The sequence below is a fragment of the Saccoglossus kowalevskii genome, chromosome 10 (genome assembly GCF_978046115.1).
Source record: "Saccoglossus kowalevskii chromosome 10, keSacKowa6.1, whole genome shotgun sequence".
NCBI lineage: Eukaryota > Metazoa > Hemichordata > Enteropneusta > Harrimaniidae > Saccoglossus > Saccoglossus kowalevskii.
Genome location: NC_140650.1, coordinates 23,545,646 through 23,572,153, shown reverse-complemented (window position 1 = coordinate 23,572,153; position 26,508 = coordinate 23,545,646). Strand labels below are relative to the sequence as shown.

The window sequence follows — 26,508 nt, the reverse complement described above, 5'->3', positions numbered from 1 at the left end:
ACCTTTATGATGAAATACTAGTCGTGATGTCATTCTTAGCCAATCAGTAAAGCAGATGCATAAAGGTCAAAGATGATTGCTAGACTGTAAACAAAAGCATCGTGTGCCATCGCAGCAGAGCGACCCCATTTTCTTGTCTCTTTATTATGATTAGACATGAATGAAAAGTGCCAAGCTGACAGACTGCGAAATCCGTGGATTAAAAGTGCTAAGTCCAAATTGTGTGGGACGATATCGACGAACTTCAGGAATAAGTTGCAAGGATTTTGTTCGACGGCTACAGTGACGCCGACTTGGACATTTGAGGGTTTTGAGTTTGACGAAGATGGCAATGAACGTACAAATAAAGATCTGAGAAGTTTTTTTTCAAACAGCTATGAATTTTTATAATTTTTACTGTGTAAATTTGTAAATTATTATTGATCTTGTATGACGGTTGATGCGTAATTTGTTGAGACCGAAAAAAATTTCATGCAGTTTAACCCCTGACATTTTAATTCATTTTGAGTTCACGCGTGTTTGTCGGCGGGAAAATCTGAATTCAAATGATTCCTCACTGTCTATTTTTATTATTTCTGGTTTATTTGTCACATTATAAGCAATACATTATTTTTGTTCTACTTCTAGTGTTGCATATTGTTCATTTATTTCCGTTGCATGTTTTCACTTGCCGTTCTATTCCCTGCCGCAGTTCGATCGAACTGCGTGTTGTCAATTTTCGGGAATTTTCGTTTTTTTTGCCGGGGATCTCCTGGCAAACGCCCACTCCTTCTTTTTGGCAATTTTCCATGTTCAAGACCCTGGGCTTATACCCGGATAAATACGGTATATTGATTGTCCATGTTTAACTGTCAATGTTGGGAATTAGGATAGCGAAAAACTTAATTATCAACTTCATTGCATGTTTAAGATGAAGTTTGTTCACACATGGTTCATTTTACGCAGGTAATACTTTCATAGCTTGCCAACATGTTTGAAATGATTCCCATGCAACAGTAACAATGAGTGTAAGATAAATTGCGACGTTTTTAAAACAATAAGGTGATGCATCAAATACGACTTACTTTTCAGTTTCAAAAGGACATTTAGGCATCCAATTGCTGACATGGGTGTCATACTCCACAGTAATAATTCTAGTATGTGGGGCATCTTCCGCTAACCAACTCTGTAACAATTATCATAGCATTGATGAATAAACAAGTGCAATACAGTCCTATATAAAAATAAACACTTTAAGATAGAATCTGAATGACATACGCTGGATGTAGAGGTTTGATACATACCTTTGGCCAGCAGTAAGTCAAGTCCAAGTCTCGTTTCTTGAAATTGTGTATGTCGGCTGGTGCTTCCTCAGTTTCCAGCCTTTCAGGATCTTGTTGTCTCCAAGTTTTAAATGACCCACCTAACAATCCATGTACAAATATTACATCAGCTGCAATAGGTAAGCTGTAATAGATAAATGCTGAATTATAACGCGGATTTTACAATCTTCACGTCTCATCATGAATATTTGATTACTGCAAAACATGTTTAAATAGCTGCATGGCATTTTAAGCGAATTTGACTCCATGCATGAATTAACTGAATCTTAATTTAGCTAAAGTCCCAACAATCTCATTGTGAGAATATACTTTATTTTAAATTAGTGACATCTTGAATAAGCGAAATTACAGATTAGCTAAATTAGCTAAAACAAGTCATTGAAAATGACACAGTCCCCATTAAGTTCTCTTTGTGCTCGTCATATTAAAGCGGAGGGGTTGTCGCGAGCGTGTGCTTGAAACTTGAGTTCCAAGTGGCGTATACAACAGATTGTTTTTTGTTTTTTTTTATTTACATCAAAACACATGTTTCGTGTCATAGTAATATGGCCAAAATAAAAACAGCCGTTATTCAGCCATCTTTGATCTGATTATGAAACACACTGATATGTATGATGTATGTGCCAAATACGAATGAAAATGGTACATAAATTGTGGAAATATAGGAGCAAGGCCAAAAAGTCAGACGGCTGTCAATCGGCCATCCTTGACCAGATTTTGAAACAAATTGTCATGGACATGCATCCTAGCATGTATAAAGTACATGTATGTGCCAAATTTGAATGAAAACTGACAGAGCACGTCCAAGATACCGCATAAAAAAACAAAAACAAGATGCCTGCCAGTAGACCATCTTTGATCCAATTGCGAAATAAATCGTCATGGACGTGTATCCTAACATGTATAATCTATGTACCAAGTTTGAATGACAACTGACAAAGCATGTCCAAAATACAACATTTTCAAAAAACAAGATGGCTGCCAGTCTGCCATTTTGAATCGAATCGCTAAACCACTGCATGTGCATATGTTCCACATAAGGTTCTAGGCACATTCAAAGAATGAACGGAATTGGTCCACAGGATTCTGAAATATGACGTTGGATAGACCTACGCACGGACAGACGGACACACGGACGGTCGGACAGACAGACTCAGGAACTCACGGATGGTCTGGGACATGTATCCTAAATGTACTAAATTTGAATGAAAACTGACAAAGCATGTCCAAAATATGACATTTTCAAAAAACAAGATGGCTGCCAGTCGGCCACCTTTGATCCAATTGTGAAATAAATCATCATGGACATGTATCCTAACATGTATAATCTATGTACCAAGTTTGAATAAAAACTGACAAAGCATGTCCAAAATACAACATTTTCAAAAAACAAGATGGCTGCCAGTCGGCCATTTTGAATCGAATCGCTAAACCACTGCATGTGCATATGTCCCACATAAAGTACTAGGCACATGCAAAGAATGAACAGAATCGGACCAAGGGATTCTGAGATACGACTCCGGATGGACGGACGGACGGACAGAGACCGAATTATAAGTCCCCGTTTTCGGACTTTGTCCGAACGGGGACTAATAACATGCTAGCTAAAAAGACAGTAAAAAACAAAATCATTCTGGTTTATGGTATGGTTAAACCCACCAAGATTTTGTCACCCAGATTGCTTAGAATGCTGTAAGAACAACTGATTACCTATTTTACCTGCAAACATTTGTCTACAGTCTATTATTTCCAAGTAAATACAACAGGAATGTGGACAAAGCCAGCTGGTAATCAAACTACATAATCAGTTGTTCTGATCTTACTATATCCAGAGCAATAATAATGAAAACACCTTGGTGTCACCAATTGAATGACATCAACGACAACTAAAGTTTAGTGTAACATACAGTTTGCACATGATACTTTTTATTAATTTTTTGATTAAGGGTCATTAATTTACTACTTTCTACAGTGAATATAGAATCAATTATTCAGGTTTATATTGTAAAAAATGATTCAACTTTGGGACTCAAAGGGTTCAAACAATGCTTACCTAGACCTGTGTCTTGGGTGCATGATGTATATGCCCGATTCACACTTCTCACTACAGAAGTCTCTGTCCAAATTAGCAAGTGTTCTTGACGCATGCATGGCAAGTGGGATATAATTTGACTTCATCCATGATGCCAGCAACGTTACCCAGCCTGTGTGGAAAAAATTAAATGGATTATTGGCATTATCTAGCAGTTAGTACATAGCGTACTCTTCCGTAACACTACAGTGTGAAATGAGGAGAGTCGTATTTGGAAAATATCCATTTTCTAGTTCAAACATAATTCAAATTTTTATAATATTTTGTTGTGTAGTAATGTATGCATATTTGTCGGCTGGACTCAAATCCTGGAAATATTACAGACAATTTCAACTAATATCTGTCAAAAAGTGAATGAACTTGCTGAGATTATACACAGGTTGGTAACATACCGTAAAAACTCTATTAATTCGTGGTAGTAAAAATAATTAATTTTTCAAGTGCACGAATTAATAGCGTAAAAAACGGAAATTATTGGTTTTTGGTGCGCAAATTAAAAGAGTACTTTTAGATCGATTCAAAAAGGAGCTGTTTTCATAAATTTATTAGTGATTTGTTTTGTTTTCCAATGAACACTATTACAGGACGTTTTTTAGTGCCTCTGAGACTCGTGGCTAGCGACATTCATGGCGTATAGTCGGGCAGAGAACACGCACTGCGTCAAGGACCACGCACCATGTTACACTTGAAATGAAACAGTGAAATGGCAAAGGTCACTCTGTACACAAACAATGAACACGTGGCTACAAAGTAGCCGTCTGGCTGCACTGCCTTTTTTTATTTTTCTAGGCATCACCCGGGCGATGTTATGGCAGATATTACGAAGCCCATCTTGTCTGGAAAAATAGCCCTGCGTTGATAAAAATGATCTCAAAAAATGTTTAGACAAATAATGTTTCGCGTTGACCATGAAGCTAAAATAATTATTTTAGCTCCATGCATTGACCAAATATAATCATGAAAAGTATAAATTCAAAGTGTTTCAATACATTGGTGAGAGGTCGCATTTTACGTGAACAAGAACATGCACTAAGAAGGAAAAGCAAGTCAAAGTCGAAACGGGGTGCATCATGGACATGACAACACACGCTGCGACAACTGAGTGATCAGCGACATCATTTTGGGGCGCAGTTGAACTTCAAATACTTCTTTGCGAAACTTGCTGCGCGGCAATGCTGACATCAAGTGTGTGTTGACCGAAGCTTGACCCCAGGTCATGCACTGAACTGGCGTGTTACCTTAGCAACCTTTTTCTTTTGTGCCCCGCGCGTCAATCTAGTAAAATTGTTATTATATCTGAAGGTACTGTAATTACGCAACTTGTATGCAAATCTGTACTGGCTTTGAATATATCGACGTTGTTTACTTAGTGCACTGCTTTTCTAATTACGCAAATTTGTTTACAATATTGTACCGGCTCTGAATATTTCAACTTCGTAATGTATTGCTTTCATGATAATTAGTTTTTTTTAACCACGCGTTTGAATTACGTGCGGCATCGGGCAATGACCTCCAGAGTTCATGCACTGATATTTAAATTAGGGCCACCCAGCTTGACACAGATCAATATAGTTACTTGTCATTTGTTCGAAAAATCTTTTAACTCTCACAAATACCATGGACGTGAAGAGTTAACTGGTGGTTAAATGAAAAGGAATGTCTTTCTTGGACAAAAATACGTCAGTACAAGATTACATGTGCAAGGTTAGATTTATAGAACGTACATGACCGCTTAACTCTGCGTTTTTTACCGAATCCGGTATAATGAAAATGTGACACAAGGTCAATCGCCCGACCAATCAAAAACGCACCACAGGGCGGTTCACTTAAATGACATAATAGAATAATGGCGGACACACGGTCGATGCATGGAGCTAAAAAAATCTTATTTTAGCTCCATGGTCGATGCAACCCTGTGGACCAGCGACGAAAAAGCCCTGTACTAAGCTTTCCATCATGGAAATTCGTAATCGATGTGCTGACCAATGGATTTTTATCGACTAAGTAATAATCTTGCCCAACATCTGTAGTGTCGTGGGGGAATGATTTTTTTCAGGTCAAATCTTTACCGAACCTAAACTGCTTGCTAACTGAAAGGCTGTGATGACAGAGATCATCTGCTGATAACATAAAAACTCAAACAAAATGTATATTTTTAATGTCTTCATGCAATATATTCCGATTTATCCACTTTATTCTGGCCCGCGAATTAATAGGATACAATTTTAAACATGTTTTTGAACGCCGCGAATTTAAAGGATACATTTAAAAATTAGCGTTCGAAAATAAAATGGGTTCGCGAATTAATAGAGACCGCGAATTAATTGAGTTTTTACGGTAACCAAGTTTTAGAAAGATTAGACAACATTTTCTTGAGTTAAAGGGGCACCTTCCAGTTAAGATTAATTTCACAACAAATTTACTTTCTGGATTAAAATAACAATGGATAACAAAAGATAGATCAACATTGTAAACAACATAAACAATAGTGTCCCATGATTCTTTGGTGCAATCCATGGGATTGAGCGGTTCCCCTTTAAATTTCAACAGTAATGCCTGACGACGACAACAATGGATTTATTTTATAGATTTATCTTGTGTGTGCATGAATAAGAAGAATCGTTTGTCACTAGCGTGATGACTGGACTGCTTTCTTCTGTCTGGACGTTTGTCAAAGATATAGAATGGGGAAACTGTATTTGTGTAGCCTTCTTTCCACATTTTTAATGTACTAATTGAACGTAAACATATACACAATGCATTTTTAGTATACTTGGATCGTCTTGCATACTGTCATCTGTGGACCTTACCTAAGGATCCACAAAAGTCTCATTAGTTGGCTTTGGCCTCCCAACTGAATTTACATGTTAAGAATACGAGTCACTAACATTTCAGTATTCAACCCGAGGTTGGAGAACTATGATATGTTTACTGTTTAAATTATTCCATATAAAATAATTATTACCTGACGTCACAATCTGATGGTGCAGTTGTTCGTGTAATGCCAGATTACCCAGAATTCTGCAAATCTTGCACATAATAGTCAGACTTTCTTCTCGCTTTTCTGCAAGTTGCATCAATAACTGTAAACCATTTTTTTCAACGATAACATCACAGTGACTAGGAATCTGAAATCAAATAATAAAGGTACTCAATACCACATCCCAAAATAGCTGCATCTCGACAATTCTGCTCATGGTGTTTTGTGAAGGACTTCAGTGTAAAAAAAAAAATGTTATGTGTGTGTACATAGTCGTTGCTTGCAATATACTGTAATAAGCTGAGCATATTTGGTTGATTCACTGAAAAATGCCAAAATCCAATATGTATAATCATTGTACTGAGTTCAAATAAAATTATGCAAAACATCTTAGAGAAACAGTTGTTAAAATTATGTGTATCTGTAACCTAATATGTATGATTCTAATACAAAGCCCTGTTCATCTGTGAGAAATGATTCTGGACACATTTACAGACTGCTATTTTAAGATTTTAGATAAAATGACCATCAATTTTACAAATTGAATAAAGTTACACAACCTATTTATCATGCATTTAATTTTAACTGAATCAGGCAATACTGTGTAAAATACTTAATTTTAGCCGGAATTTATTTTCGTTAAAAAGACTTTTGGGTGTTTTGTATGGAATTTATTTTCACTGATTTTCACTGACGAATGTAAAATATAGAAAAAAAAAGGTACATTCGCTGGATTTTATTTTCACTGAGACATTCCTTCAGCGAAAATAATTTCAAGCGAAAATAAAGTATTTTTCAGTATATCCAAGAAGCATGTTTAAGTATCAGGATTTAGCAATTTTTTGTCAGCCATACCGTATTTATCCGGGTATAAGCCCAGGGTCCTGAACATGGAAAATTGCCAAAAAGAAGGGGTGGGAGTTTGCCAGGAGATCCCCGGCAAAAAAAACGAAAATTCGCAGATCGAACTGTGGCAGGGAATAGAACAGCAAATGAAAACATGCAACGAAAATAAATGAACAATATGCAACACTAGAAGTAAAACAAAAATAATGTATTGCTTATAATGTGACAAATAAACCAAAAATAATAAAAATCGACAGTGAGGAATAATTTACAAATTTACACAGTAAAAATTATAAAAATTCATAGCTGTTTAAAAAAACTTTTCAGATCTTTTATTTATACGTTCATTGCCATCTTCGTCAAACTCAAAACCCTCAAAGTCCAAGTCGGCGTCACTGTAGCCGTTGAACAAAATCCCTACCACTTATTCCTGAAGTTCGTCGATATCATCCCACACAATTTGGACTTAGCACTTTTAATCCACGGATTTCGCAGTCTGTCAGCTTGGCACTTTTCATTCATGTCTAATCATAATAAAGAGACAAGAAAATGGGGTCGCTCTGCTGCGATGGCACACGATGCTTTTGTTTACAGTCTAGCAATCATCTTTGACCTTTATGCATCTGCTTTACTGATTGGCTAAGAATGACATCACTACTAGTATTTCATCATAAAGATCAAAACGTGACATTGCTTTCTTATCAGACTTGACCCTTATCACCACGGCCGCTTGCAACAGGATTTATGGTTAAGGGAGATAGGCTTGGGTAGGGTTATATGCTAGTATAGAAATAAAGACTAAATAAATAAAGTCTTTATTTCTATACTAGCATATAACCCTACCCAAGTCTATCTCCCTTAACCATAAATCCTGTTGCAAGCGCCCGTGGGAATAGCGGTGATAAAAGATGGTAAAAAAGTTGGCAGTCTTCGGCGGGACATTGCAAAATTGCTGGCTCCAGTTATGGATTCGCAAGCTGCTACAAAATATTTATAAAGCCAAAATAATGTGATTTCAACCACTCTCCCAGGTACGGGTTGCTACAATATTGCAACATTGTTTTCATTGTCGACAACGCTAAAGCCGAACGAGTGCGACACTTGCTTATACGATTTGCTTGAATAGTTTCTAAGGAAGCACAAACCAAACGGCAGGCCCTTTTTAGGGCCACGACATATTTCAACAAGTCATTGTGTCAATGACATGTCCCTGTTTCGTTCATATTTGAGTGAAATATACATTCAAAGTAGATCATGACCGAAATGCACCTGCATATGTACAACACATTGTACTAAATCTGAACAAAATCCATCTATGCATGACTGAGATCCGGTTCTGGAATTGTGAAAATATGTGATTTTGATGCATTTTCGGCCTTAAAATGGCCGCTATTCGGCTATCGTTAATCGGATCATGAAACAAATGCACATATCTATTTGTGACATGATGTACCATGTGTGTGTGAAGTTTGAACTTGATCAATCCAGACATGTCTTGGATACGGATCCAGAACTGAATTCTTTAACAAAATGGCCGCCAGTCGGCAATTTCGAACTTGACCCGAAAAAAAAATGAGGTTCATTAAGGTCCTATTATGTTTAATGTATGTACCAAATTTGAACAAAATCCGTCCATGCATAACTGAGACTCGTTCCGGAATGGTGAAAATGTGCGATTTCAATGCATTTTCGGCCTTAAAGCAGCCGCCGTTTGGCTATCGTTAATGAGATCATGAAACAAATGCACATACACATTTGTGACATGATGTACCATGTGTGTGTGAAGTTTGAACTTGATCAATCCAGACATGTCTTGGATACGGATCCAGAACTGAATTCTTTCGAACTTGATCCAAAAAAAAAAAAGACGTGCATCAAGGTCCTATTATGTTTAATGTATGTACCAAATTTGAACAAAATCCGTCCACGCATAACTGAGATCCGGGTCCGGAATGGTGAAAATGTGCGATTTTGATGCATTTTCGGCCTTAAAATGGCCGCTATTCGGCTATCGTTAATCGGATCATGAAAAAAATACATGTGCATATGTCCCATATAATGTGTGATGTATGAGTGAAGTTTGAACTTAATCGGTCCATGCATGTTCGAGATACAGGTGATCACGGACGGACGGACGGACGGACGCACACAGGGCAAAACACAAGTCCCCGTTTTCGGACTGCGTTCGAACGGGGACTAAAAAGAGAACTACCGTTTCTGCTTTAATATTTATTTTTATAGACTTGCTGACTGTTATGATTCTGAAAAAAATCAGTGGTGAACGCGCTGCCCTGAAGGCAGAAAGCTGTCACAGCTATTTTGCGTTCACCCCTTGTTTTACGCAATTAACAATTTTTATAAGTATCATGACAGACTTCAAGAAAGTCAACTGTTAATACAACTACAGTCAACGAATAGAAAATAGTTTTTTGTTTTGTGTAGAAATAGACCCCATGGGCATGTGCCCGGATATGACCTCAACTTCTTTGTGTCAAAAGTGGGGGGTGGGAGTTTATCCAGGCATGGGCTCTTACCCGGATAAGTATGGTACTTTATCAAATGATAATGAAAATTGATGTGTAAATGTAAGTTATCATACATCGTCTGGGTGTGATCGGTCAAAGCATGTCTGAAGAATGGCTTCAGATGCATGCATGGATGAATGGACAGAGGGAACCCCAATTAATAGTTCCCGATTTTAGACTTTCTCTGAAACAGTAACTAAAATCATGACAGCATTCTGAATGACAATTTTGGAGAAGAAAAGCAATGAAAAGTTGACATCGTACAATCATTCAGAAAAGCTGAATAACCGTATTATTTACCTCGGAGTGATGCAGTAGTGCTTGAAGGTAGAACAGCTCTGCTTTTTGATCTGGTATGTTACTTAGAGTTGTTGCAAATGGTAATCCATTGCCTCCAAAACACCATAAACCACCCTGAAAGATCAATAATTCAAGTTATGTTAAGATTGCATCTTGATTGACCCTTTAGCACTGTAATTTTTCTGGGCAAATTTTTTGTCCAACATTTTGCCATTTTTATGCATTTTTTTTATATTTTGTTGTGATAATTTTGCACCAAATAGACATAATTTAGACAAATTTGAAAAAATAAATATGCAGGTTTAAAATTTGTGAATGGTGTCAAAAATTTACTTTGGATTAAGACAACAAGTCTATCACAATGATTAATAAATCAAGTCATGGAATCAGGAATTCAATTTATCGATGCTACAGAAAACTATATAATCAGAACTTATGATTTCTGCCTGATTTGCCTTGTCTTAAAATTCATCTGACTATGAGAATAAGCTGTTAGAATAGGTAACAGATAATGACATGCTAGCGACATGCTAAGACACAGTACACCAGAATGCACTTACCCTAACATCAGCCATGGCCGTCTTATCTTCCTTCATAGCAACGGAAGTAAAATACTGTGCACACTTGTCTAGTCCTGTCATTGGTAGTGCTGATAAAAGCTCACGAAATGACGCCTCTATGGATTCCTGTGAAATTACGACAACTGTGTTTGTTCTAGCAAAGATTATTCCTTGTGGAATATGCATGGTTGTATTGGCGTGCAATAACAAACATGACAAGTTAAATCGTATACATTCAAAGAAGTCAACAAGTTCATTACGAATACCATGTACTTACCTCAGTAGTTTCGTCATGGTACTTTGGTGGTGGCAAGAAAAAACGGCTGTCGGCACCTTTGGTGCGTGCAAGTGCAACTCTGGTTCTATCATCACAGGCCTGGGCTACCTTACGATATTCAGAGTCTGCAATTGTGAAAATTAAGCTACTGGGTTAACCTTTATTTGGTTAAGTCAATGGAAAAGCACAATGCAACAGGAAGGATAAGAGTTATAAAGCACTGGGATGCTCACGAATGCGTGAAACTGCATGCACAGTTCTAGGAACACCACATGCATCATCATCTCACCTTGCCAGCTTGTCTGCTTTGCCAAACTATTGACACCCTGGAAGCGGATATTCTTGACATTGGACTGAGCCATACTCAGCAACTTAATAGGGTTATCGCTTTTTACCTCCAATCGAGACCACCATGATGCTACAAAAAATATACACAAAATGATGGCATTTTCAAAAATTATTTTACAATTCATCTGCAGTTCTGTTCTTGATTTCACTTTACTATTTCATTGATAAAGTTTTTTCATCTACTTTGGACACCAATTAGACAACAAGTTATCACTATCATTAATGGAAAACGAGTAACTTTGGTTTTATGGTCATCATCTTAAATGCAATGTCATAATACATAACACAAACAATCGAACTACCGTGAAACCAAGTGCAACAGAACTCCAGCTAGAAACTATTATGAATTTGTACTAACTTTAAATAAAAATCAATCAAAAGTACGTGTACATAGGTGAACAAAAATAGAGATATAACTGTACCTTCATCAGGATCTACACCTTCTTCGAAAAGATGTCCAAAACTTCTCAACCTCATCTGATTCACTGTGTCTTTTATCTGGTAGAACATGGCACCTAAAGATTAAATAAGCAATACAAAGAAATTGATTACCTTTCATGAATTTTTGTATTTTTAAAAACATAAGTGGCATTCTGTCAGATAAGATTTAATAATTATTATAATAATGGATAGGCCTTTAGTATGACTCTTAAAGGTCACCTCCTGTTGCATGCTGGGATATAATCACTGTAATGCTTTTATGCGAAAATACCAGGAAGTGTGACCTTTTTCAGGGGACAGGGTGAAACACAAGCCTATTGTAGAACTGTAATGAAAAAAAAAATATACCTATAGAGTTTAACAAATGAAACCACAACCATGTTATTCCACCTAATATTTTTAATTATGCACACAAGTCCTGCCTACAACAGAGGTACAGGTCAATCAAAGCAATGATAATGAAATTGAGCAAGCACCTGGTGTAGAGGAAATAAAAACAGATGACACACTGGTGACAAGCAATGGAAAGATACAACACAAAAGTTCACAATTAATTTTCAGCATTTTATAAACAAACGAGCACGACTTTGAAACTGTTTTACTCGTAATGGGCAGTGTTCTCCCTAGGCCTCTGAAGCGACACGGTACCGTGACGCTTGGACACTCGGTCGTGATGCTTGCCCTTTGTCCGTGACGCTTGGTCACTCAGCCGTGATGCTTATATTTTTGTTTACAAGTGTCAGTCTCGTCTTGCACGTATTTAAAACAATAACATGTATTGATCGATTTAGGTAATCCCGCTTTTGTTAGCCATACAAAGACAGTGATAAAAACGGAAGTCTGCAATATGTTGCGAAGTCTTTCAAAGGTGCAGAGCCTCCAAATCAAAAAAAAAAATAACTAGAATAGCAATAATTTGCCCATTGCACGCAACGGCAACAATGTGACAAAACAAGTCACGGCGTACGTCGGGAAGATCAACTCCGATTTGCTGCACTCTGATTTGTTATCACTCAATCGCTGGTGACATTATTTACTCCAAAATTAAAAAAAGAACAAGTGAAATTAAGTCGCATTGGAAAGAAAAGTATGAATAATTCAACAGCAGACGAGACGGGATGAGATAAAACAAACTCTGACCTCTGGAAATACCCCATTCATAGGGTACCTTAGTACAGAAAAACGCCGCCCTAAGGCGACATAATGCCCGTTGCAACATTGTGACCGATGCATGCTAGGCTATCAGGGGTTCTGATCGAGGTAACAAAGATGGCGGCGCAGAATGCATGATTTTCCGCGATGTTTAAAAACAACATCTCGTTGGCAATTTAGATGTAATGCTTATGATATTCATCAATGAATCGTTTTAATAAACAATTTGTGTATTTCACACCAAAAAGTCAGATACCGATGATCGCAATAGCAGCGGTGAATACCTGTCCAACGCAATGCCGTAAGCTGACAATGTTACGGTGATCGTAGCGTTGTACTCACAAGGTATATTGCAATGAAAAATCGCCGAACTGCCATTGTAGAAATTTTTTTTAATTATTGATTTATTAATTTCAACATATTTCGATATCTTGCCGACTTTATATATTTAACCAAAAAATGTTTTCACCGACGTTTATGTGAACCGACAGTGACATGGGCACTAAAACTTATACACAATGATGAACCAGTTACATCCATGGATAACAGTATATTCACTGACTGGCTATAACACAAGTTTTTCAATTTTTTTTTCCTTTTTATGATGTTCCATTTCAAACTTTATTTGACTTGATACAAAAACAAAAAATACAATGCAGTAAAATGATATAAAATTTATCAGATATAAAAATATCTTTCTTTAATTAATTGTAGATTGACAATATTTGTTGGGAAAAACTGATTATTATGCAAATAAAAATTATGCAAATTAGATGCATTGTTATGCAAATTGGTCGTGATGCTTGACATGAAGTCTGGGGAGAACACTGATGGGCATTGCATCATAACAAAAATATCAGAAAAAAAAATTATCAGCAAACAAAAACAGCAAACAAAGTTTCAAAACTATAATTTGTGTCAAGTTCATTGATTAAATAAACAGAATCATCTTCCCAGCATTTTTATACGCCACGTGCCAAACGTGTTGTTGACTAGGAAGTTAGAAAGTAACGCGAGTACTGCTGCGTCGCTGACATGCAGTTTTTGAAACACAGACAATTGTGTCTAGCAATGAGAAAGCATTCAGCAGGGTGTAATACTAGTATAAAGCACCATTATGACGAGGAAACAGGAGACTTGTACATTACATCACAATGTTTTTATTTTATTACATGTGCAGGACCCACTAATATCAAGAAACTATAAAGACCTGAAACCAATACGAATGAACCATGCGACTTATCAACTGGTGCACAATAACAAATGAATGCAAAATATGAATTAATTCAACGGAAGCTAAGATGTCATACTGATATTCCATATTAATTGTATATTACCGTTAAAGTCCTATTAAAGTCCATTGTTTATATTACAATGTATCAATTTAAAAATTGGGATCAAAAGCTCAAGTTCGGGGTGCGGTTTCTATTACGTACATATTGCAATCACTAAATGGGCGTGGTCATTTTTTGTCCACAACACATGCACAAAACAAACAATACACCGTACAATCTCTTGAATAGGCGTCGGGGAAGAGTGAAAGGCCTTATTTTGGTTCTAAAATAGGCGTTACGAAATGTTGAAAAATTACAGTCAATCAAAAAAAAATTCTACATGATACAAAAAATACTCAGTATTTTTAATGTAATATGCATTTATTTTTTTTAATTTTCTTGGCAACAAAAAGTATATTCTAACAGAAGTTTCAAATAAAAACACGAATGCACTGCTTAGTAGCAAATGATCACATAACGGTAGCTCGATCCGGCCATGCTGCTGGTCACAAGTGAATAACTTACTTGTTTTCGAAGTGTTGATATTGGTGATTATTATTTAGTAGTGATTACAATAACGCACGAAAAATAAATTCGTTGAATTGTTATAAAATGCAAGTAAAATTCAACTTAGTTTCCCCGTAAGCGAATGATTTCAGTCACATGTAAACAGCCGATACGATATCCGCCATGCTCTTGAATGCTCACCTGACGTATTATTGACCGGATAGGTCAAGTCGCTAATTAACCAATCAAAATGCTGGATGGTGCCCACGTGTCTAAATTACATAGCTCATTTAAATATGTTAATGACAGTTCAGCGACCTCATGGTGAACGCAACACGGAAGAGATTTACCGATAATGTAGTGCGATCTTTTGCCTTTGATTTCCATGGGAAAACGGCATGATTTTTTTTTTTAATCAAGAAATTATTTGTTTTCGAAAGATAAATTATTCTTCAATGCTCAGTTTAACACTTTTACGGTGATAAAAGCTCATTGTCTAAAACTTACGAAACACAGACGTATTCAGAAAGAGTATTGACAGAGGTCGCCAGAACAAAAGCAGTTTCATTGCCTGTCTGACATCTTATCACCGCTGAACAATAAATAGGTGTGAATATTTTTAGGCATGTTGTCGAAACAAAGAATAGGATTAGGAACAATGCCGTTTTGGAACAGCTGGTTGAAACAATGAAGTCAGTCACGGTCTTGTTGAATTGGGGGTGCGGTTAGTAATAGGTACTTTTCAAGTTTTCAATTTTTGTTAAGAACTCTTTAACCCCGAAGCCGGAATTGGGGGTGCGGTTACTATTACGTATGCGGTTTATATTAGGACTTTAACGGTAATGCTTTGCTACATGTGTACATTATAATTATTGTTTTAGGTCTGTGTATGGATTTATTATTTTGAAATGCCTTCTGCTTATCAAACTGTAAATATCATTTACTATAGGGTGTATAGATCCGATGAGACAAATACATCACATGTAACACACATTGTTTATTTAAACAAAATTTCAACACATACATGACTGTGGCGCTTTGAGGTTAAAATAAAAAAAATATTGCCGAAAGAGTGGTTACTATATAGACAGATTGTCTTTATACACAGGTTGCTCATATGTTATGCTTTGGGACTACCTAAAAGTTGTTCCTTGTATGTGGTATCTTTATATTATATAGATGCGGTCACTAACGTAGGTTTAAGCAAAAACACACACATTTTTTAACATTCAAAGTTATAAAATATGTAAATACCCAAGCAAACAAAAAGGATATGAAAAATACTTACCACCAGGAATGTAAATGTAGGTCTTCCATTTTTCCGGATCACTAGTGTCTACTTTATATTGCACCGCATTATCCAAATAATTCAGCTCATTGTACAAGGCTACACCACTGTAAAGATGGCAAAACATGAATTTTTTCGAATGAAAATTGATACTGACAGATGCAACATTTGCCATGATATGATCAAGCATCCATAGGTTTAGCGAGAATTTCACACACACAGCAAATGAGTTGTTCCGATGGAGCTTGGAGAAAGTATGCAGTTTACCAAATAACAGCCAAGTTACGTCAGAGATGGACATTCAAAAAACAAGGAATTCTCCCAAAAATATACAATGTTAGCATACTGTTAGATTAATTTAGATGCAATCAGAAATACAAAGTTATGCAACCAAGACTCTTGTCAATCTTGTGAGCCTGACAGATGTGACCACTCATGGCATCTATATATGCTTTAAAACTTTCAACATGTCGTCAAAGTCGTTCAATCTGAGAGTTATACTTTCTAATTCTATCCACATCGTTACATTCTATATTCACTTCTTTTCTTGCCACATGTCTGTAGTTACGTTTATGTCATGAGTAAAATAAGATTGAAGTTCATGATTTGAAATCATCTATGGCACCATATGTTGCGATACCCGATTGGGATCACTGTGGATGTAATGTGACGCATAGTGTAATGTTTTAAAATCAAGTTATTAAGTCTATATTTAAAATTAATTCACAGTAATTAGAAGATGACTGAGTTTGTAATCATTGTCACAATGCTTTACCATTTGAACTACTCTGTTATAGAACAATGAGAATAAAGTAAACTTACCCTACAACCGCACTGCCTAATAAAATATATCGACCAAATTTACCTGAAAGTATCAAGAATAACAATTAATTATTAAAACTACAAATGCTTTTGTACAGACATACTGGTACATTACCACTTAGCTGTGGGTCCATATCTCTTCTCGTGTTCTTTGTGATGGTATTTTAATCAGTTTTGATATATTTTGTGTATTTCACTTGTTATTTTAGATATTAGGATTTTTATCAACACAGAAGAGCTATGGTTCATATCATAGACTTACGCAACACAAACATGCAATGCCAAATGGCAGTGCAAATAAGTCAGTAGGTAAGTGAAGACCTATGGACCCAGAGTCAATACTACTACCCCGGTACTGAGAATCTAGTTAGAACTAATTTCTGACGGTGTCCAGGGGTTTTTCTAGAAAAAAACTGCAAGAGGGAGCACTGCAATTCAGCGGCGCCACTAAGTGGGGGAGATAGGGTTCTATGGTTTCCATAGGGCCAAAATTACTATCAGACAGGTCGCAGTTGAAGACTGTGGCCACATGTGATCTCTGGTCAATCAGAATTTTATGGTTGCCAGAGATCTGCTCCCCAGTGTAAAGGGGGCGCATGGCCATAGCACAAGGGTGCTGTGCCCCTGTTCCCTTGTTTAAAAAAATCCCTGGTGTCTCTGCAGCCAACCTTGAAATGCATGTAGCTTGAATACAAGTACTTTTGGGCGCTTGAAAGTCATTTTGATCTGAAGTAAAGTTAGCTCATATACATTGTTCTTACTGCTGTTGGATTCTAGACTTGTTGATTTATATTTTCTAGCATTAACTGCCAATGGATCAAACAATGAGTTGTGTCACAGGACACAGTCCCTCTATCCCCGGTCTGGAAACGACTAGCGTTCTTTTGTCTCGAACCATGGTGCGTGTAAACAAACCATTCACACCCGAGCCGAGGGAATCAGGAAGTCAGACAGATTACAGTACCGTCAAAATATTCATTAAAATCGGAAAATTTACCGTCATGCAAAGCGATACCTCATTGCATGACTTCACTGTCACTTCAAATTCGGGCTACAACAACGTAAACAAACATGTAAACAAAATTATCACCATGAAATTTGTTTTTTTGAACCCTGATACGCATCACAACCAGCCTACCAACCCATAAACATCCAGTTCCCACAATGCAAAGATTAATATCGGGAATAATGTTCATTTTCTCGTTTTAATAGGGAAAAAACTTCGCGTGCAAACATGCTGACATCGCTAAACAAATCTTGTCAAAATGGCGTCGTTCATGTTAACGTAGTCGATCGAAAAACCTGTGATATTTCTGATTCTTGGGGGGTTCATAACAGTTCAAGTCAACTATACAACAACTATTGACTTTATTCTATCCAAAAGTATATAACAATGCTTCAATGTTTGTATATAAATGATTTTTTTAGCACAGAATTGAATACTTGTCATTTCAAAACGTCGGCATTTGCATTTACGATCTAAAAAGCATCCATAAAAGTCGCTCAATTTAACAATAATAAAATGCGGTGTGACAAATAACAAATCAGCCCACCAATTTTTAATGATATGTTTCGATCATAAAATGTCAAAATCGAAGACAAATATTGATTTCGCGCCGAGAAGTATGGTAAATAAAATAGAGTTCATTTCAATCACCCCAAAATCAAAAGCGACAAATATCTGGGTAAAGGTATGAAAATTTGTTGCGAAAATGTGTCGCTGCTGGTAAAATAGATGAATTAAAAAACTACTCTCCGGCTAAAATATGACCTTATACAGATATCCTGATTAAAAAATTATGTGAAAAAGCACGAATTCTGGAATAAACAACTAAGTTGTAAAAAAATACATAATAATGCTTTGCCCATACCCGCAATGCGCCTTTGCCAGGGAAGGAGCCCAATTCACACCTAATACAATGACAGTTTCCAGACTGGAGAAGAGGGACTGTGCACAGGACTTGTGAACTAATTTGCAAAAGAAATTGTAAAACAATTTTATTTTCACCTGGGTCCATGCAAAACACTAATAAATCATAAATCATGGGAAATTCAGTAGCAGTGAACTGTTTATTTGGGATCTTTTAGGCAGCAAGTCAGTGTGTTTTGAGATATTTCATCATAAACACCCTCAAATTGCAAAAACTTATATCAATGAAAATAAATATACAGTAATTAAATTTTTATTAAAATTAAAGGGCGGAGGTCGTAGCATCATACATGTGCGAAATTTGTGTTTGATAAACGTTGAGTTTTCAACAAGCCAATGTGTTCTATAACGATAAACATGAGTAAGAGTTATGACCTGGCGGAGACGTGTACTAATTTCCGCTGGTGACTCCTACACTTTCCAACCACCAAAGAAATTATCTTGTTAAAGATTGGCAATGTGTCAGTTTCTACTTGTTAGTCTGGGCAACAGTCAAAGTCACCATCTTTGGTCATGTGACCCATAGTCCTGTAGGCTGGCCTCCTCAAGCTGATCATTCAGACCCCACAGTCCCGAGTAGTCATATAGACCAGGACTACCGGGTATGTGAAGGGCTGTATTGGTAGATTTAGGAGGCATTCAGCTTTGTAGCTGAAAAATAAGCAGGTTGATACGTCTAACTATCCCAAATACCTCAACTGGAAGCAAAATTACAGAAGATTTCCCACAAGGGCCAATCAAATTGAAATTTTCCAACGTCAATAGAAAATATACGCCACCATATTGTTCTGGACATATTTATATATAACAAAAAGTTGTTTCGTTGCATAAAACTAGCATTTCCCAACATTCCAGTGCTGTAGAATATTTTTTCGGCCACAAAAAAGGTATTTTAGATATTTCCTTCAGAATTGCCATTAGTCTAAGCAAGTTCAAGGACCCAAGAATATTCAAGTTGAAGACCTGTTAAATTTTCATTTAGAGGGTTTGTTATTATTATGATTATTTTTATTGTTGTACATGTTATACTAGTTTAATTAAATTAAAGTAAGTATATATTTCATTTCATTGAAAAAAGGATAATACCAGAGGTTAATGACCGGATCTATCAGCTGACAGAAGGACCCTGACTGGAAGGTCGCATTTCAAAATCGACTAGCTGTAAGTAGCTGCGTGTAAATTGTGACGACGTGCAACAGTTCTGTTATTTCAGACATGTGCGTCTTTAGAATTGTAGTTTTCAATCTAAACACCATCACACGTATCAAAATGACAGAAATGTTGACATACAGCGGACGAGCTATGGACCCCAGCACGGCAGCACGTAACCGCTTTTAACCCGGTGACCTTTTGTTCACGCAGTCAAGTCGTGATGTTTGATACAACTGCTAATTAAGCACTTACGGGATGACTTCTTGTCTGGCGGAACACCACTTGACGAAAATCTTCGGAGGAAGCGCACAACTCTTAACATTCGCATTATTCAAGTCCAACAACACTAAAATCTGAAAGTCTGTTAGTCTTACGGTCCACAACACCGAGTGTCAGACATGACGTCTCACTACACACATACTGCAAGCGTCCACTAACGTGAATGGGCAGACAATTTAAACAAAATTTGTCATCAAATACACTCCAAGTAAGTAATTTTCAGGGCTGCTCCTCTTCTTGGTGGTTCAGAGTATGTTTAAAACAAAAATATCGACGAAACTTTCAGAAACAAATACATGTACACAAGTTACAGTAACCTTTCCGCCATGTTGTCTGACTGGGGTTTAGCCTATCAACATCCGTTTTATATCTGCGAGTTCAGTCAATCCAATGACACAAGTCGTTTCATTTACGGAAGAAACTATTTTTGAATAGGGGTGAATCATTTGGATGGGCTGAACGAACGTAAATATACCTTGCATATGTATAAACCTGTTGTTATTACTTTTATATTACAACCCACACTTCAACCGAAAATGGACCATGAAATCAAACAGATAAATTGTCAATATTAAAAAACAGTGTCGTTTTCTTATCGTGTATTTCTAGAATCAGTAATAAATTTGTTATTTCATTATCCTTGTGTGAGTGCTTTTTGCTTTATTATTGGTCCTCTGTGGAATACGTGTTTCTAAATAAATAAAAATAAAACAATAACTCAAAACGAGCGACGGGGATTCCAATTTTCATTTTTTTTTTACGTGTAAAGGTACCACACTAGTTTTGCCTTATTATGCAGCCGACTACCTCTTGGTGGCGGGCTTGTGGCTCTCCACTAATCGAGCTGTTTTTTGCAAGCAAAAATCCGAATGGTTGATTTTCGATGAACGGCGCCACCAGTATACAGGTTGAATGTCGGGAATGGTGGGAAATGTAGACGACGTTCAAAAGCAGTGAACACGTATTGACCAGAAACAGCAGACCGTTTCGGAAATATTACTAACGGTAAGTACACGGCAAGTAAAATGACAGTTAGAGTTTGTGCTCAATAGCGTAGACGAAACTGGTGAATTTGTATTCCATCACAAAATCTAATTTCAGCAAATATTCAATAATTAAATGCAATGTGTGGCAATCCCAGCGACCATGCAAGCTGGGACGTAAAGTTGAGTGCGATGCGCACTACAACGCGACACGTCTGTTCGTACTAGCAGACCTTTATTTCCGTCGTGAATGTGTTTACTTCGTTTTATCTGATTAGAAGCAGACGTGAATTGAATGACCAGTACCTTTTTGTAAAACAGACGATCGGTTGAAAAAAAAAGAGTGTTTACCTTTTTCACGCCAAGGAAGTATATGACGGACACATGGAAAATTGCTCATAGTGTATATTTTACAAATTTAAATCTGCTATCGCCCCCTTGGGTTGTACATGGAAAGACATTTCAATAGAGGAAAAGCTATCAATAATGTAGACCTGAACCATGATATTGATCTTGGCTAGACCAATTCTGAGTTATTTTCTCATGATTTTTAAACCCACAGGTGATATTGTGTTGGACATTTGCTGCCTTTGGATGTTTTTATAGTTTTGCTGTCAGGTCTGTTTAGAAACGAATGAAGAGAGGAAATAGTATTGATCTCATAAATATAATAAACAATGCTTCGTCGGAAAGCGGCCAAAGAAGCTGCAGCACGTAGCCACAATATTGATGTTGAATTGGACCAGGAGCGAGAGAAGCGACAGCGGGAAATTCAACTTTTGACTTTAGGTAAGTAGGAAATAAACAATTACGATTTGTGTGCATAGTGAAGCAATTCATCAGCTAATTCTTGCTATAAGTAATTATCGACATTCACCCCTTTGGCAAAACATTATTTCACGTTTTTCAATTAAGATTAATTTTTTAATAATCTTTTTTGTAAATGATAATAAATATGCAGCTGGGTATATCATTCACCGTTTTTAAATCAGTAAAACGGTCACCAAGAGTCAATCCGTTGCTATGCTTTTATGCAGTTATTTTATAAGTATTTGCCCTTTTTTTATAAGAGACTGCTGTATAAATTTGTTCAATTAGCAGCGCATGCGTGTTTGTAAATGACAGAAGTGTGTCTATGATCATAATCCATTTATGTAACTGTTACATGCACTTTTATTAGAGGTGTGCTTTCAACAGGGCAAATATAGTAAATTCTTTCTTTCGTCCTTTCCGGAGGGTATATCTATAATGAAATGAAATGAAAGTGTTTCTTGTTCTGACAAGTTTATTCATTCTATTATTCTCTTTGTTTCACTTTAATTTTTGAAAAGGTGAAAACAAATTAAAAATGTAATGATAAATTATTTAAGGTTTGTGTGAGTGTTACTTAGGTTGTTGGTGTAGGTTCTTTTTTTTCAGAATGCCCTAAAACTAGCAGCCATCACAGATTTGTTCTCATGCCAAGTGTTTTATGATTGTAATTATCATTCTGTGACTATAGCTTGGATTTAATTTAACTGTTAACTTTTATATTTTATAGCTCACATGTTTATGATTACTGATACAACAACACTAGCTCATAAAAGTACACCAGTAATGTCATAAAACATGCTTTAGAAAAAAACAAGTCACATGATAAGTCACATGACATATCACATGGTTAAAGCTGCAATATAGATTCATGTGGGATTACATGCATTAATATCATGCTTTAAAATTTGTATGCATATATACCTCCAAAGTACTCCCCACAAATCAAATCAAATACCTTCTGTTTACCTCTTGCTGTGAAATGTTGACACAAAAAAGCCATGAAAACACATTTCAAATTAAAGCAGAGATAAATTGTGTACAAGAATGGAATACTAAATGTACTGATACTGTACATGTAACATGAATGCTACACTGCATGTATGTCGCATATAATGTACTTTTACGGTTAACCATGCTTTTTCTGCTCAAAATTTCAGTGCAATGTACATTTGACAATTGTTGGCAACAGTTGACTTTGCATTCAAATGATAAAGCAGTACTTGCTTACTGGTTTCTTTTTTAAAAAAATTAGAAGTGATGCTGTGAAGGAGTTTTTGCAGTAGTAAAAGTAGCAAATTGAAATGGCTGACTGGCAGCCATTTTAAAAATGGAATATGCCCAAGCTACAATAATATCATTTAAAATTTCCATTTTGGTTGTTTATTTAATATAAAATTGAACTTGTGATTGAGAAGATTTAGATTTTTTATTTTTTTTCAAATCAAATGCTTTGAACTTCATATTTGTTCCAGTCCAAATTTTGATTCAACATCATTTTGCACATTTTAGTGTCATTTTTTTCTCTCTTTATTTTGAGCCAAATGAAGATAATTCCCATTAACTAAAGGTTCTAATCAAAACCTTTGAAAAGATTTGATTTGGAAAAAAAAATGTGCAAATTTTTTTGATGCATTCCTAGACAATAATAGCTTCTCCTTGGAAATTAGTAATATGGTAACCAGTAATATACGCTAGATTGACTGAGGTCAGTATTAAGGAACTCATCTGCTTCAATCACTCATTATTATGTTAACTCAATTTGTAAATCAGGTAGATTTGAAGAAAAAGGAATTATGGGTGTGATGATGTTTTCAAGTTGGGTGACTTTTTTTGATTATCTAGATTTTATCATCAGGGAATTGTTGGAAGTTTTAATTATCATTCAAGTCAATACGTAGGCATTCTATTTTCTTTAAGATTGATTCAACTTTTCTGGAATTGAAATATTACATCATGGCAACTGCATGTATTGTGGGCAGTATGTGTTCCGTAGTTTTTAGTTGTTCTGTGGTAAGTGCGTTTATTCCATTATAAACTCAAATGAATCTATTTGCTTTGAATGGAGAATGTATAAATCTCTTCTGCAACATTTTTTCTTATATAAACTCCAATACATTTGAAAATGCTTTGTTTTTATCAGATTTCAAGTACATTATCATACACTAATGTCTTAATACTTAGCTACATATGTGGCATTTACATATTAAGTGATTCTAATATATGACCTTAAATACCTTGTGATGCATCCTTTTATTAATTTATTGTAAATATCACCAGAAAAAACAAATACACTCATTAAGAGCTCCTAGCCTTAATGACACGCATGGCCTCTTAGAATGTATAGGCTTGACCAGCAACCTTTCTTGCTTGCATCCTCTGTACTTGAATCACCAATTTGGAATATGCTTGAGTTTAATCAGCTAACAGCTCTGTGATTGTCTTGACCTGAAAAGTGGAAAAAAATAACGTAGACTTAAGCTTCAACTCAGAGATTTTCCAAAGAATTGATGAAACCATGAATAGATGAAATCAACACAGTAAGACAAAAATGTTTATATTGAAATTACCTATCAGGTTAACACAGTAAGACAAAAAATTTTGTATTTGAATCACCTGTGAGGTTAACACAGTAAGACAAAAATGTTTATATTGAAATTACCTGTGAGGTTAACACAGTAAGACAAAAATGTTTGTATTTGAATCACCTGTGAGGTTAACACAGTAAGACAAAAATGTTTGTAATGGAACCACCTGTCAGATTAACACAGTAAGACAAAAATGTTTATATTGAAATCACCTATCAGGTTAACACAGTAAGACAAAAATGTTTGTATTGAAATCATTTGTGAGGTTAACACAGTAAGACAAAAATGTTTATATTGAAATCATTTGTGAGGTTAACACAGTAAGACAAAAATGTTTATATTGAAATTACCTGTCAGGTTAACACAGTAAGACAGAAATGTTTGTATTGGAATCACCTATCAGGTTAACACAGTAAGACAAAAATGTTTGTATTTGAATCACCTGTGAGGTTAACACAGTAAGGCAAAAATGTTTGTATTGGAATCACCTGTCAGGTTAACACAGTAAGACAGAAATTTTTGTATTGGAATCACCTATCAGGTTAACACAGTAAAATGTTTGTATTGGAATCACCTGACAGGTTAACACAGTAAGACAAACATGTTTGTATTGGAATCACCTATCAGTACTTACATGTGGTAAATATGATCTGCCAATCAGTGCATAATGTGAGAGTGAATTGTTCACCAGTTTTTATTGAATTGGATACTGAATGATCTGCAACAGCTGCAATAATAATATTATATGAAAGTTGAATTTTATTATGGTAGCCTTGTATTGTGTTATATCACAGTAAGCATAAAAGATTAGCTGTATGATTTATTGATCATTTTAAAATTTGTTGCATCATTATAAAATGATTGCAGAATGCCAGCTATCAGTAAAATTAGAAATGTACTTATTTCTGCTATAATTTAAGAAAAAAAATCCAATTCAAGTGTCAAAGTAAAATTTTGTCATCTTTCACCAAGTGAAACACTCATAATAATCATCAAAATACATTTGGTAACAAGTTATTTAAAAAATTATAAAAAAATACATAAAATAGACTATATATTGCACCTTTGGCAGGACAAATTATCGCGATTAAAGGGTTAAATAATGAATCTGAGACGGTGCAGGTGATTATTTACAGAAGCCAAAGTCTAGAGTTCCTCAATTGTAGAGAGAACAATGATGTGAAACGAATCCATGCAGATGCAGATGCAGATGCTCAGGACAATTGTCTAAAAATATCACTAAAGGGTTTTTATCACAATTCAAAAACAAAAGAAAAATCCAATTTTCATATAAAGTAAAAATAAAAGCACATTTGTTGTGACAATTTGAAAAAAAAATGACCAGTTTAGCATCAGTTTTTATTGCTGCATCAGTTGTCAGTAACTATGGCAACATGAATAGATTATATATCTAAAAATATAAAGTGAACACAATAAAACATTCATATTTTATTCATAATATTAATAATAAAAATCATGAAACACTATACATAAATATGTTATGACAGTTTTGGGTTCAATAAATATACAACAACAGTTCATTTTTCTCATAGGGCTTTATAGCTTGTATGGGATACATTATTAGCATGTTATGTTTCTGAGTAACTGAAATTTTTATTGCATATATACACCTTTTATTCCTTGATATCTACCATCTTGTTATATATCCCATGGTTGTTTAGAAATCCCAGATAATTCTATTTACAGCATAAAAATCCATAAAAAGAGTGATTTTTTAGCAGTTTTGGTTTTCAGTCACGCTGTAATCTTTTTTTTTACACTAACTTCTGGCAGCCCATCTGCTCCAGTCTTTCATGTAGCCCGGCTGCACAAACATGTTTTTCAGTTTATTATGCTTTTCTCACTTTTTTCACTTCGCAATCAATCTTCAGCCAGTTTGGGCTTCACTTAATGTATTGCTTTCTTGTGTGCCCCCTTTTTGCCGAATAAATCTGTTTTTCATGTTCTGTGTTTAGTGTTTATGATGTGAATCTCATAGCTTCTTGCATTGCTCATTTGCATATGTTGTCAC

The 26,508-nt window shown here is 35.7% G+C and overlaps 2 protein-coding genes across 3 annotated transcripts in view; one reads left to right on the top strand and one right to left on the bottom strand.

Moving 5' to 3' along the window:
* LOC100370654 (protein SERAC1-like) overlaps window positions 1-20,479 on the bottom strand; it is a 34,240-nt gene extending 13,761 nt beyond the window's left edge. Inside the window, exons 1-12 of the mRNA XM_002733895.4 lie at window positions 20,069-20,479; window positions 16,735-16,777; window positions 15,913-16,019; window positions 11,673-11,765; window positions 11,192-11,320; window positions 10,903-11,027; window positions 10,626-10,751; window positions 10,066-10,179; window positions 6,380-6,542; window positions 3,376-3,526; window positions 1,284-1,446; window positions 1,065-1,165 (exon numbers count right to left, since the gene is read on the bottom strand). Coding sequence (XP_002733941.1) covers window positions 1,065-1,165; window positions 1,284-1,446; window positions 3,376-3,526; window positions 6,380-6,542; window positions 10,066-10,179; window positions 10,626-10,751; window positions 10,903-11,027; window positions 11,192-11,320; window positions 11,673-11,765; window positions 15,913-16,019; window positions 16,735-16,777; window positions 20,069-20,144 — 1,391 coding nt within the window. The 5' untranslated portion in view covers window positions 20,145-20,479. The remainder of the gene's footprint in view (window positions 1-1,064; window positions 1,166-1,283; window positions 1,447-3,375; window positions 3,527-6,379; window positions 6,543-10,065; window positions 10,180-10,625; window positions 10,752-10,902; window positions 11,028-11,191; window positions 11,321-11,672; window positions 11,766-15,912; window positions 16,020-16,734; window positions 16,778-20,068) is intronic.
* A 514-nt stretch (window positions 20,480-20,993) lies between these two features.
* LOC102808165 (guanine nucleotide-binding protein G(q) subunit alpha-like) overlaps window positions 20,994-26,508 on the top strand; it is a 114,975-nt gene continuing 109,460 nt past the window's right edge. For both annotated transcript variants that reach the window (XM_085504758.1, XM_085504757.1), the window contains exons 1-2: window positions 20,994-21,100; window positions 21,641-21,867. In XM_085504758.1, the coding sequence (XP_085360884.1) occupies window positions 21,756-21,867 (112 nt within the window). In that variant the 5' untranslated portion in view covers window positions 20,994-21,100; window positions 21,641-21,755. The remainder of the gene's footprint in view (window positions 21,101-21,640; window positions 21,868-26,508) is intronic.